General features: G+C 42.3%; 1 protein-coding gene across 12 annotated transcripts in view; it reads left to right on the forward strand.

The window, feature by feature from the left end:
• LOC106607991 (syntaxin-binding protein 5) overlaps nucleotides 1-14,161 on the forward strand; it is a 155,777-nt gene that overhangs the window by 118,822 nt on the left and 22,794 nt on the right. For all 12 annotated transcript variants that reach the window (XM_014205546.2, XM_014205551.2, XM_014205554.2 and 9 more), the window contains 6 exons: nucleotides 1,630-1,753; nucleotides 2,782-2,860; nucleotides 3,648-3,802; nucleotides 12,443-12,515; nucleotides 12,797-12,944; nucleotides 13,958-14,025. In XM_014205546.2, coding sequence (XP_014061021.1) covers nucleotides 1,630-1,753; nucleotides 2,782-2,860; nucleotides 3,648-3,802; nucleotides 12,443-12,515; nucleotides 12,797-12,944; nucleotides 13,958-14,025 — 647 coding nt within the window. The remainder of the gene's footprint in view (nucleotides 1-1,629; nucleotides 1,754-2,781; nucleotides 2,861-3,647; nucleotides 3,803-12,442; nucleotides 12,516-12,796; nucleotides 12,945-13,957; nucleotides 14,026-14,161) is intronic.

Below are 14,161 nucleotides of genomic sequence, written 5' to 3' on the forward strand. Positions count from 1 at the left end.
CAGCCATTTTATTCATTTGTTGTCGGTTGCTAAATCACTTTCTGCCTTGCCAAAATAAAAATAAAATAAAAAAAGTAGTTTAGTTTATGCAAAGCAGAGGGAGGGCATTCTTAATTACAAAATAATGAGTCTTCAATTTCAACCCACCGCATCATAATTCCACTCCACCCCATCCCCACTCCTATCTGTCTGTTTTCTGCTCTTAGCTTGTCTTTGTATCTCCCAACCTTGAGCTTTTGCAGAACGTTTATAATGTTGGGAGAGTTTTTATGTAAAAAATGTATAGCATTTTTTTGAAGCATTTCTCAGGTTGTCTCAGTGAGGTGTTGCTGTAGCAGGTCTGGCGTTAGCTTATGCTGCCTGCCTCCTCATAGCCAGGTGCTCTCTCTATGTCGCTCTCTCTCTCGCTCGCTCTCTCGCTCTCTCGCTCTAGCTCTCGCTCTCGCTCTCTCTTTCTCTCCCATGTCTCTTCTCCTCTCTTCTTTATAATATGTCAGTCAATCTATGTATTTTTCTTTCATTTCTCTTGACCTTGCTCTTTAGCTTTTTCTCCCTCTCTCTCTCTCTTCAATGGGGATAACACTTGTCTCTGTCAATCGGGCTAACACTTGTCTCTCTTCAATGGGGATAACACTTGTCTCTCTTCAATGGGGATAACACTTGTCTCTGTCAATCGGGCTAACACTTGTCTCTCTTCAATGGGGATAACACTTGTCTCTCTTCAATGGGGATAACACTTGTCTCTGTCAATGGGGATAACACTTGTCTCTGTCAATGGGGCTAACACTTGTCTCTCTTCAATGGGGATAACACTTGTCTCTCTTCAATGGGGCTAACACTTGTCTCTGTCAATGGGGCTAACACTTGTCTCTGTCAATGGGGATAACACTTGTCTCTGTCAATGGGGATAACACTTGTCTCTCTTCAATGGGGATAACACTTGTCTCTCTTCAATGGGGATAACAGTTGTCTCTGTCAATGGGGATAACACTTGTCTCTGTCAATGGGGATAACACTTGTCTCCCTTCAATGGGGATAACACTTGTCTCTCTTCAATGGGGATAACACTTGTCTCTTCAATGGGGATAACACTTGTCTCTGTCAATGGGGATAACACTTGTCTCTGTCAATGGGGCTAACATTTGTTTCTGTCAATGGGGATAACACTTGTTAGCACTGTCACATTTGAACCACCTTTGTGCATTATGATTGTACAGATATATAGGCATTTAGCCATGATCTGTAATGAATGCTTATACTGTACTGTAGCTATATAATGCATCATAAAGGATAATTCATTTATAATGTATGCTACACAGGTGGTTGATAGAAGGTTGTACCATGTTTCAGGGATGTACATGACGTAACCAAATGTAAACTCTGCCTTGCAACCCTCCTCTACGCCAACATCACAACAGCCATCTGCTGAACACAGCATAATCCCCACTAAGGCGTGGGCGTAATAGTCACATGTGAACACACCGTATGTCCATAGGAGAAGCCTTATACGTGAACAGTATGTGTGTGAGAGGTACAACTGTACCTGGTACTGCTACAAATGGTTTCCCACTGTGATTAAGTGGCCCTCTTCTTCCTGTCCCTCACTTCCTGCTTCCTGTGGTCTCCTAGGCGATCCACTCGGTTGCCTGGCACCATGAGGGCAAGCAGTTCATCTGTAGTCACTCAGACGGAACGCTCACCATATGGAACATCAAGGGCCAGGGCAAGCCATTTCAGACAATCACCCCACATGGTAAGCTTGAACATACATACATACATACATACATACATACATACATACATACATACATACATACATACATACATACATACATACATACACACACACACACACACACACACACACACACACACACACACACACAATTTCTTTTAATATGCAACCTGTCTTTATAACTTTTCTCTGGTTTCTAACATTTCTCCTTTCTCATCAGAATCACCTTTATTCACTGTACATTTGCACATACTAAGAATTTTACTTGGTGATATGGGGCTGCAAGTGACAGACAGAGGAATTTACACAAAGTAAACATACATTATTTACAAAATAGATCAAATAAAATGAACAAGGGTTTAATTTACTCTCAGTGTTAAATGTTTCCTTCCCTGACGTGACTTTGTCCCCTCCACACACACAAAGCGACAGAAAGCAGAGAGAGGAATAGAAGAGAGAAAACCAAGAGAAAGGGAGTGAAAGAAAGCAAGAGAACTTTGAACCCCATTCTTAAATTGCCATTTTATTGTTCTTGTGTACAGTGTAATGGGGAAAGGATTCCATTGAAACTGTTTTCAATTAGTTGTTTTCCCCGCTGCTGCATGCATAATCAGTTCAGTATTTAATGAACAATTATGAAAACGTGTGTGACAGGTTTATGTGAAATTAAAAAAGGCTTCCCTTTAAAAAAAAATATTAAGGCTAGGTAATTGTCAATTATTACAATAAATTGTGATTACATTCTTCCTTTTTAGTGTATACTTATTTGACCAACCCTTAAGGTTGACTCCCTTTGTGCACATAGCTAGCATTTATTCACAAATCTATCTCTCTCCCTCTCCCTGATGGACAGGCCTGAATCACTGTCTGGCACACACAGTGGCTGCTACTGCTCCATCAGGGAAATTGTGGAAGAAAAGGGAGGAGGAGAGAGTGGAGAGGAGAGGAGAGAGGGCAAGGGAAAAGAGGTGAAAGGGAACAAAGCAGAGAGTAAGAGGGCAATAAAGAAGGGAACTGACAAGCTAAAGTGATCTGGTCTATTTCAGGAAAGCAGCCCAAGGATGGAAAGAAGCCAGAGCCCTGCAAACCCATCCTCAAAGTGGAGTACAAGACCACTAGACTGGGGTAAGGATACGCTCGCTCGCACACACACACACACACACACACACACACACACACACACACACACACACACACACACACACACACACACACACACACACACACACACACACACACACACACACACACACACACACACACACACACACACACACACACACAACGATGCTTGAAGAGATAATGAATAAGGCATCTCTATAGCTTTCCATATGGACTTGTGTTCATGTGTCTCATGTGTCTGTTTGTGTGTGTGTGGAATGTGTGTGTATGTCTGCGTCTGTCTGTGTGTGGTATATGTGTGTGTATGTCTGCGTCTGTCTGTGTGTGGTATATGTGTGTGTATGTCTGCGTCTGTCTGTGTGTGGTATATGTGTGTGTATGTCTGCGTCTGTCTGTGTGTGGTATATGTGTGTGTATGTCTGCGTCTGTCTGTGTGTGGTATACGTGTGTGTATGTCTGTGTCTGTCTGTGTGTGGTATATGTGTGTGTATGTCTGCGTCTGTCTGTGTGTGGTATATGTGTGTGTATGTCTGCGTCTGTCTGTGTGTGGTATACGTGTGTGTATGTCTGCGTCTGTCTGTGTGTGGTATATGTGTGTGTATGTCTGCGTCTGTCTGTGTGTGGTATATGTGTGTGTATGTCTGTGTCTGTCTGTGTGTGGTATACGTGTGTGTATGTCTGCGTCTGTCTGTGTGTGGTATACGTGTGTGTATGTCTGCGTCTGTCTGTGTGTGGTATACGTGTGTGTATGTCTGCGTCTGTCTGTGTGTGGTATACGTGTGCTATACAGAGACCCCTTCATGATCCTGTCTGGAGGTCTGTCGTATGACACGGTGGGTCGGCGGCCATGTCTGACGGTGATGCATGGGAAGAGTACAGCCGTGCTGGAGATGGACTATCCTATCGTAGACTTCCTCACGCTCTGTGAGACGCCATACTCTAACGGTCAGTGTGTGTGTGTGTGTGTGTCCATGTGTGTGGTTGTTTGTATGCTTGCTATATCATTATCTACAAATATCCCAGTAAGCCTCAGAGTGTGTTTATGAGTGGAATCAGTTTAATTAGCAACTACACTGACGGCTTTGTTGTTTCCAGCCGGTAATATGTTGTGTCCTAGCCCTTCTCAGCATTGACATTTGACCTTTCTGTTTTTGTGTGTGTGTGAGACTGTGTGATGAATATAAAATATCCCAGGGGAGGTTTATGCTCGTGATTCTTTGTAGAGTACAATGAATGTTAGATTTGTATCTTCTCCCTTGTTCACAATAGCTGTCTGACCTGATTATGTTATTAAATGAATGTCCTGCCCTTTGTGAGATGATGTGCCTTGGGAGAGGGCTTTCATTGATGTTGATTTAGATGTTCTGTTCTCTATATCATTATGTAATGACAGAGGTGTTGATTTTGGTGTCTTGTTTTGGGTTTGTTTTGCTAAGATGTGTGTGTTTCAATGGGAACCAATTGAGTGGAGGTGGGAATAGACTTAATTCAATTGAATGGCGTTTTACAGCTTGTGCCGAAATGTCTGGGTCAGAGAGGGGCTGGGTGGAGAACACACAGTGGAGTACCCTCCCCTCTTTACAGCTCACATCTTACCTGCTCTATAGCCCCTGGAAGCCTCTGATGTAGGTCTGCATGGGAAATGAACCAGGTTAACCTCTATGGGCTAGGTGGGACGCAAGCGTCCCACCCGTGGTGCACTCCATCAACAGCAGGTGCATTTCAAGAGCGGCAAATTTGAATCCAAATAAATGTCAAAATTCAAATTTTTCAAACATACAACTATTTTACACCCTTTGAAAGATAAACATCTCCTTAATCTAACCACGTTTTACGATTTCAAAAAGGTTTTACGGCGAAAGCATAAATTTAGAGTATGTTAGGACAGTACATTTACAAGAGTTGTGTGTAATGTTGTGCCAATTCAAAGACAGGCGTCACCAAAACCATAAATCAGCTAAAATGATGCACTAACCTTTTACAATCTCCAACAGATGACACTCCTAGGACATTGTGTTAGACAATGCATGCATTTTTAGTTCTATCAAGTTCATATTTATATCCAAAAACAGCGTTTTACTGTGGCGTTGATGTTCAGGAAATCGTTTCCCTTCAATAACCGGCAGTCAAGTCAGCACCACAAATTAAATAATTAAAATTAGAAAACATTGGTAAAATATTATATTGTCATTTAAAGAATTATAGATTTACATCTCTTGAACGCAATCAACTTGCCAGATTTAAAAATAAGCTTACTGGGAAATCACACTTTGCAATAATCTGAGCACTGCGCCCAGAAAAATACGCGTTGCGATACAGACTAGCCGCCATGTTGGGGAGATCTAAAATTGAAAATACTATGTAAATAATCCATTACCTTTGATTCTCTTCATCAGATGTCACTTCCAGGTATCACAGGTCCATAACGAATGTAGTTTTGTTCAAAAAAGCTCATCATTTATGTCCAAAAATCTCCGTCTTGTTAGCACATGATCTAAGCCCGCCGGACTTCACTTCATGAACGAGGGGAAAAAATATATTTACGTTCGTTCAAACATGTCAAACGTTGTATAGCATAAATCATTAGGGCCTTTTTTAACCAGAACATGAATAATATTCAAGGTGGACGAATGCATTCTCTTTTATAACGTATTGGAACGAGGGTACCCAACATGAACTCGCGCGCCAGGTGTCTAATGGGCCATCATCGTTCCATGGCTCTTGTTCGGTCAGATCTCCCTCCAGAAGACTCAAAACACTTTGTAAAGGCTGGTGACATCTAGTGGAAGCAATAGGAAGTGCCAAAATATTCCTCAGCCCCTGTGTTTTTCAATGGCATAGATTTAAAGGTAATACAACACATCAGGTATCCACTTCCTGTCAGAAAATGTCTCAGGGTTTTGCCTGCCAGAAACTTTAGGGTGTTTTCTATCCATATATAATAAGTATATGCATATTCTAGTTACTGGGTAGGATTAGTAACCAGATTAAATCGGGTACATTTTTTTATCCAGCCGTGCAAATACTGCCCCCTAGCCCCAACAGGTTAAGGTCTGTTGGAGGTCTTAGCCTTCTTTTTCAAATGCCCTCATCTCAGTTAGCCCCAGATTGATGGGTTGTAGAGAACTCAGTTATCAGCCAAGGTGTCCTTCAAGGGGGAGGAGCCGTGTCCTCTACCACAGTGGAAATAGCTACCACGTTGCCTCTAACAAACTATAATTTATTCATTGGTTTGATGCTATAGTTGATATCATGTTTGGATGCTTGTTGTTTTGGGTTGATTAAGAAGATTGACGCTCCAGTCGGTTGCTGGTTCAAATGGTACAGTAGGCCACACTATTTTAGGATGCTGCTTGATCAACGCTGTACATATTCAGACAATAGATGATGAAAACTGTGTCAACTATGTAAAAAATCTAAGCGGGGGTGGTTACTAAGCTAACATATTGGATTGTTTTAAGATGGTCACACCAATGATCATTTAGCTATTTGATTTTGAATTTTAGGACCCCTTTACCTATACAAAAAATATATATAATAATATTTGATGAAACACTGAATTTGTCCTTACTGCTATTAGCCCATAGTATCATGTTTCAAGGTAAGACCCAGATGCAGACTGTGCCGAAGTAACGTTGCTTATGACAACAACATGGGCAAAGGTACAGGACAGCAGCCAGTCTCAGGGTCAGGTCAGGCAGAGGTCGGTAATCCAGAGTAGTGGGGCAAAGGTACAGGACGGCAGCCAGTCTCAGGGTCAGGCAGAGGGGTCAAAGCCGGGAAAAACTAGAAAACAGGAACTAAGACAAGACAGGAGCAAGGGGGAAAACGCTGGTAGGTTCTAAGAACAAAACTAACTGGCAACAGACAAACAGAACACAGGTATAAATATACAGGGGATAACAGGAAAGATGGGCGACACCTGGAGGGGGGTAGAGACAAGCACAAAGACAGGTGAAACAGATCAGGGTGTGACACAGAAACGCATTGAATAACAGATTCATACATGGAAAAACAGATATTCAGAAAATAAATCAAAAGGAAGTTTGTTTTAAAGTGTCTGTCCTATATCTGAGATATAAGAAAGCTCAGGAAATTATTTATATATATTTTTTACCCATATTTAACAAACAGTGGGCCAAACTGTTTGGACGCTACAGATGTTTTTGTGAGATGACAGATTTTCGGGATATTTCATGGTCTGACAAACACCGCTGTAGTTCAGTGATATCTCAGACAGATTTTGAAGGGGATTTTTTTTAATGCTAATTGTTTTCAGGGGGAGCGGACATTGACTTTAGGGGGTTCTTAAAAACATAAAATAATAACATCATCCCAAGAGAAAAATCTGTCAATGTGCCCTTGAGCAATTGCTCCTGTAAGTTGCTCTTGTCACATCCTGACCAGTTTAGGTATTATTTGTATTGTAGTTTGGTCAGGACGTGGCAGAGGGTATTTGTTTTGGTTGGTTCAGGGTGGTTGGTTGTATTTAGGGTGTGTGATTTGTTAGTTCTGGGAGTTGGGTATGTTCTAGGTTGTATTTTCTACGTTCTGTCTAGTTTAGTTTTTCTATGTTTAGGTTTGGGTGTGGACTCTCAATTGGAGGCAGGTGTTTCTATTTTCCTCTGATTGAGAGTCCTATATATAGGTATGTGTTTGGGGTTGTTAATTGTGGGTAGTTGTATTTCGCACTGCTGTTATTATTTAGCTTGTGAAACTGTCGGTCTGTCGTTCTCTGTTTTCTTGTTTTTCTCGTGTTCACAATAAATAATATGATGAACATGCAACCCGCTGCGCCTTGGTCCTCTCTCTCCTACGACAGCCATTACAGCTCTGGATTAGAGCGTTTGCTAAATAACTAAAATGTAATTTGATAACCTATTACATTATTTAATTACCCTGCAAGTTATTACATTAACCAGGCTTTATTACATAAAACAATGTACAAGTTATTATAAATAGAAAAGTTATAACGTTAACCAGTACTATTACATTGACCGGTGCTATTACATTGACCGGTGCTATTACATTGACCGGTGCTATTACAATGACCAGTACTATTACAATGACAGATGCTATTACATCAACCGGTGCTATTACGTTGACCGGTGCTATTACATTGACCAGTCCTATTACAATGACCGGTGCTATTACATTGACCAGTCCTATTACAATGACCGGTGCTATTACAGTGACTGCTGCTATTACATTAACCGGTGCTATTACATTAACCGGTGCTTTTACATTGACCGGTGCTATTACATTGACCGGTGCTATTACATTGACCGGTGCTATTACAATGACCAGTACTATTACAATGACAGATGCTATTACATCAACCGGTGCTATTACGTTGACCGGTGCTATTACATTGACCAGTCCTATTACAATGACCGGTGCTATTACAGTGACTGCTGCTATTACATTAACCGGTGCTATTACATTAACCGGTGCTTTTACATTGACCGGTGCTATTACATTATTACACCGGTGCTATTACATCTGCATTAGCATCGAATTGCCCCCGTGATATGCAACTTTTCAGGGAAGTTAGGAACCAATATACACAGACAGTTAGGAAAGCTAAGGCTAGCTTTTTCAAACAGAAATTTGCTTCCTGCAACACAAACTCAAAGTTCTGGGACACTGTAAAGTCCATGGAGAATAAGAGCACCTCCTCCCAGCTGCCCACTGCACTGAGGCTAGGAAACACTGTCACTACTGATGAATCCACAATAATTGAGAATTTCAATAAGCATTGTTCTACGGCTGGCCATGCATTCCACCTGGCTACCCCTACCCAGGTCAACAGCCCTGCGCTCCCCACAGCAACTCGCCCAAACCTCCCCCACTTCTCCTTCACCCAAATCCAGATAGCTGATGTTCTGAAAGAGCTGCAAAATCTGGAGCCCTACAAATCAACCGAGCTAGACAATCTGGACCCTCTCTTTCTAAAATTATCTGCCGAAATTGTTGCAACCCCTATTACTACCCTGTTCAACCTCTCTTTCGTATCATCTGAGATTCCCATAGATTGGAAAGCTGCCGTGGTCATCCCCCTCTTCAAAGGGGGAGACACTCTAGACCCAAACTGCTACAGACCTATATCTATTCTACCCTGCCTTTCTAAGGTCTTTGAAAGCCAAGTTAACAAACAGATTACCGACCACTTCGAATCTCACCGTACCTTCTCCGCTATGCAATCTGGTTTCAGAGCTGGTCATGGGTGCACCTCAGCCATGCTCAAGGTCCTAAACGATATCATAACCGCCATAGATAAGAGACATTACTGTGCAGCCGTATTCATCAACCTGGCTAAGGCTTTCGACTCTGTCAATCACAACATTCTTATTGGCAGACTCAACAGCCTTGGTTTCTCAAATTATTGCCTCGCTTGGTTCACCAACTACTTCTCCGATAGAGTTCAGTATGTCAAATTGGAGGGCCTGTTGTCCGGACCTCTGGCAGTCTCTATGGGGGTGCCACAGGGTTCAATTCTCGGGCAGTCTCTCTTCTCTGTATACATCAATGATGTTGCTCTTGCTGCTGGTGTTTCTTTGATCCACCTCCACGCAGACGACACCATTCTGTATACCTCTGGCCCTTCTTTGGACACTGTGTTAACTAACCTCCAGATGAGCTTCAATGCCATACAACTCTCCTGCCGTGGCCTCCAACTGCTCTTAAATGCAAGTAAAACTAAATGCATGCTCTTCAACCGTTCGCTGCCTGCACCTGCCCGCCCGTCCAACATCACTACTCTAGAGGGTTCTGACTTAGAATACCTACAAATATCTAGGTATCTGAATAGACTGTAAACTCTCCTTCCAGACTCACATTAAACATCTCCGATCCAAAATTAAATCTAGAATTGGTTTCCTATTTCGCAACAAAGCATCCTTCACTCATGCTGCCAAACATACCCTCGTAAAACTGACCATCCTACCGATCCTCGACTTCGGCGATGTCATTTACAAAATAGCCTCCAACACTCTACTCAACAAATTGGATGCAGTCTATCACAGTGCCATCCGTTTTGTCACCAAAGCCCCATATCCTTCCCACCACTGCGACCTGTACGCTCTCGTTGGCTGGCCCTCGCTTCATACTCGTCGCCAAACCCACTGGCTCCAGGTCATGTACAAGTCTCTGCTAGGTAAAGCCCCGCCTTATCTCAGCTCACTGGTCACCATAGCAGCACCCACCCATAGCACGCGCTCCAGCAGGTATATCTCACTGGTCACCCCCAAAGCCAATTCTTACTTTTGCCACCTCTCCTTCCAGTTCTCTGCTACCAATGACTGGAAGGAACTGCAAAAATCTCTGAAGCTGGAGACTCTTACCTCCCTCACTAGCTTTAAGCACCAGCTGTCAGAGTAGCTCACAGATCACTGCACCTGTACATAGCTCATCTGTAAATAGCCCATCCAATCTACCTCATCCCCATACTGTATTTATTTATTTATCTTGCTCCTTTGCACCCCAGTATCTCTACTTGCACATTCATTTTCTGCAAACCCTACCATTCCAGTGTTTAATTGCTATATTGTAATTACTTTGCCACCATGGCCTATTTATTGCCTTACCTCTCTTATCCTACCTCATTTGCACATGATGTATATAGATTTTTCTACTGTATTACTGATTGTATGTTTGTTTATTCCATGTGTAACTCTGTGTTGTTGTATGTGTCGAACTGCTTTGCTTTATCTTGGCCAGGTCGCAGTTGCAAATGAGAACTTGTTCTCAACTAGCCTACCTGGTTAAATAAAGGTGAAATAAAAATAAATTTATTAATTAACCGGTGCTATTACATTGACCGGTGCTATTACATTGACCGGTGCTATTACATTAACCGGTGCTATTACATTGACCGGTGCTATTACATTGACCGGTACTATTACATTAGCCGGTGCTATTACAATAATATTTATCCTTAGGCAGTGTAATGTTGATAGGCATGTGTAAATGGCTGTCATGAAGAGACTGCATCTTAACCACAGAAAATGGGGGGCAAAAGTCATGTGGATGTAGCTCATCCAAAACGTGGTGTGTGTGTGTGTGTGTGTGTGTGTGTGTGTGTGTGTGTGTGTATGTGTGTGTAGCTTGAAGTGTGTTGGTCTTGTTTGATGTTAGCGTTGGTGTGGGGGCACGAGGAAACCGATTAGCAGACGATCGGTTGATGGTTGCGTAATGGTGACCATGGCGACCAACCTTATTTTGGGATGCTTTGATTCCATCTTGTAATGGCGACCTAGGAGACCTGGGATTACACAACACTGGGCTGATTACTGCACCACTGGTTCAATCTGCTGTTACTGATGGGGAGGAGGGGAGGATGTTGAACAGGACATTTCATCTTTTATTATGAAATTGAGGCTTTTTGAGAAAAGATCAGAGGCAGATCAATGACACAGACGGACACACTGACAGACGGACACACTGACAGACGGACACACTGACAGCGATGGGCAAACAGAATGGCAGACTGGCAGGGAGACAGACATAGACAGACATAGGCAGGCAGGCAGCACAGACAGCCGGACAGCCGGACTGACAGACACATCCACAGACAACAAAGAATGAGAAACACTTAGAGCATTTCTGAGACCTTCTAATAGACAAAAGGAGATAGTGAGAGAAGAGGGAGTTGGAGAGAGAGAGCGGAGAGACATTGATTGTCAAGGTCGTGGCTGCCCTGGTGTACACTGTGTTTCTTCTGGGACTTACAAGCTGTAACTACACTGACTCTGAAGGGAGGACACTGAAAACATGTTCCAGGCTTCCAGTCACACACTGTTCTCTCTACAAACACACACACACACCACACGCACACATGCACACACAGGTACACACATACCCACAAACACGCACACACGCGCACACACTATCCTCTCTCTGGCTCAGACAATAATGCCTATTTACTCTCCCATTGCATCTCAGCCAGACGCTAACAAAAGAACCTTGCGTTTTCTCCTACCACCTCTAACAGCATACTGCTATTGTGCTGCAATATTGTGTGTAGGTATTTCAGGTCTGTGGTATTCCTCCATATTCCTTCAGTTCAGCTCAGTTCATTTTCATCCAAAAAAATAATGTTCCATTATCAAACATCCCACTGGGCAAAAAAAGGGTTGAATCAACGTTGTTTCCACGTCATTTCAACCCCCCAAATCAATGTGATGATGTTGAATCAACGTAGATTGGGACAAAGTCATCAGCGTAAGGGAATTTCTTATTTTTTTCACATAAATGTTTACCTAAATCAAATGACATTTCACATTCAATTCATGTTAGTTGACAATTCAACCAAATGTAAATCAAAACTAGACGTTGAAGTGACATCTGTGCCCAGTGGGATGTTAACTCATCTTCAGTTTAATATTGAGATACGCTTTTAATATGTTACTATATATCCCTACTGTACCAAGCCTCAAGCTCATATATTTTATCAACATCTTAAAAGACACTTATGTCCTTTGGGAATTGTAGATTTCAGAGAATAATTTCAGAGAATATACCCTACATATTGTGTTGATGAATGACATCTGTCTTTCTTTTTTTTTTTTTTTTTTTCCCATGCAGATTTTCAGGAACCTTATGCTGTAGTGGTCCTTCTAGAAAAGGATTTAGTAGTAATCGACCTTGCACAAAATGGGTAAGTCTGAGTGTATGTTAAAGTACTGAACATGCTGTATTAACATAAAATATGTAGCTGCTGTATTATTCGGACTTCCTGAATGTTCCTACTCATTTAAAATACAACAGTAATTACTAACTAACAGGTAGTATACTTGTTATCCCTGTAGATTTAGCTTAGATTCTGTACGTTCATTCATTTCCATTCTATTGCATGCATCTCTTACAGTTTCAGTGTCTTGTGGCCTGACATTGTAGGGACTAAAACTGTGAGCTGTAACTGTATGTCCCCTTTCCCAGTTACCCCATATTCGAGAACCCCTATCCACTGACCATCCATGAGTCTCCGGTTACCTGCTGTGAGTACTTTGCTGACTGCCCTGTGGACCTCATACCCGCACTTTACTCTGTTGGCTCCAGACAGAAACGACAGGGCTACAGCAAAAAGGTAAGGACCACACTTTTCTACAATACACCCTCTCAGCTACTGGGCCCTACGTAATGGCAGTACTGTGCTATTGCAGGGGTATTCAACTCTTGCCCTACGAGTTCCGGAGCCTTCCGTTTTTCTGTTCTACCTGATAATAAATTCCACCCGCCTGGTGTCCCAGGTCTAAATCAGTGCCTGATTAGAGGGAAACAATGAAAACAAATCTGTGGAACTGGCTTGGAGGTCCAGAGTTGAGCTTTAGGGTGCTATACCATCATATCCCATCAATGTTTATGTTGAAGGATATACAGTAAATAACATTCGGTAGTCCAATCTCCACCTTGTTCTGCATCTTATCTCCTGTATCTTTTTTCTTTTTAAATCTAACAATGTATCCTTTCATTTATCCTACATGTTCTCTAATTCTAGCTTTATTCTACCCTCTATCCTGTCTCTCTCTGTTCTGCTCCTTTTTAATTCATTGAATTCTTGTTATATTCTCCCGCGCTGTTGGAAATGTCACCATGTACTGACCCTCTCCTCCCTCTCATCTCTCCATCCCTTTATCTCCCTGCCTGCTTCTTTCTGCTGTGTGTCAAGTAAGGGGTAGCTGTGGGAAGCGTTCTTACTGAAAGATCAATGTTGAGTCATACAACTGACCTTTGTATGTTCTACTGCGTTTAACACAACCTAAAAAACACATTTGCGCTCTCTCAGACACACACACACACGTGCATTGACAAACACACACACCGTGGTAAAGGTTCCCTCTATCTCTAAGACAAATGACATCCCATCAGCCCACTGGCTAAGAGAAGGCATGTGTCTCTGTCCTCTTGCTTCCCTCCTGTCTCATTCCAATGGTCTCATTACAGTATGTTTATAATATTTGGTTCAATGTGTAGGCTAGATTGGATCTGACATCTTATCACTGATTTCCTTATACCTTACGCATGTATCAATCTCAACGATTACCATTTCTTGTTGTTTTCTTGTTTGTGTTGTTCTGTTTGGTGTATTGTGTTGTCCAGGAGTGGCCAATCAGTGGTGGTAACTGGGGCCTCGGCACACAGAGCTACCCTGAGATCATCATCACTGGGTAGGAGACCCAACTCTATTTAATCATATTGCCTTCCTCTATCCTTCCTCTATCCTTCCTCTATCCTGCCTAGCAGTCATGAGAGGAAAAAACTCAGAGACAGGGAGAAAAAGCCTTTTAGAATACTTGAACTTAG

Source organism: Salmo salar, chromosome ssa06, assembly GCF_905237065.1.
Source record: "Salmo salar chromosome ssa06, Ssal_v3.1, whole genome shotgun sequence".
In the NCBI taxonomy this organism is placed as follows: Eukaryota; Metazoa; Chordata; class Actinopteri; order Salmoniformes; family Salmonidae; genus Salmo; species Salmo salar.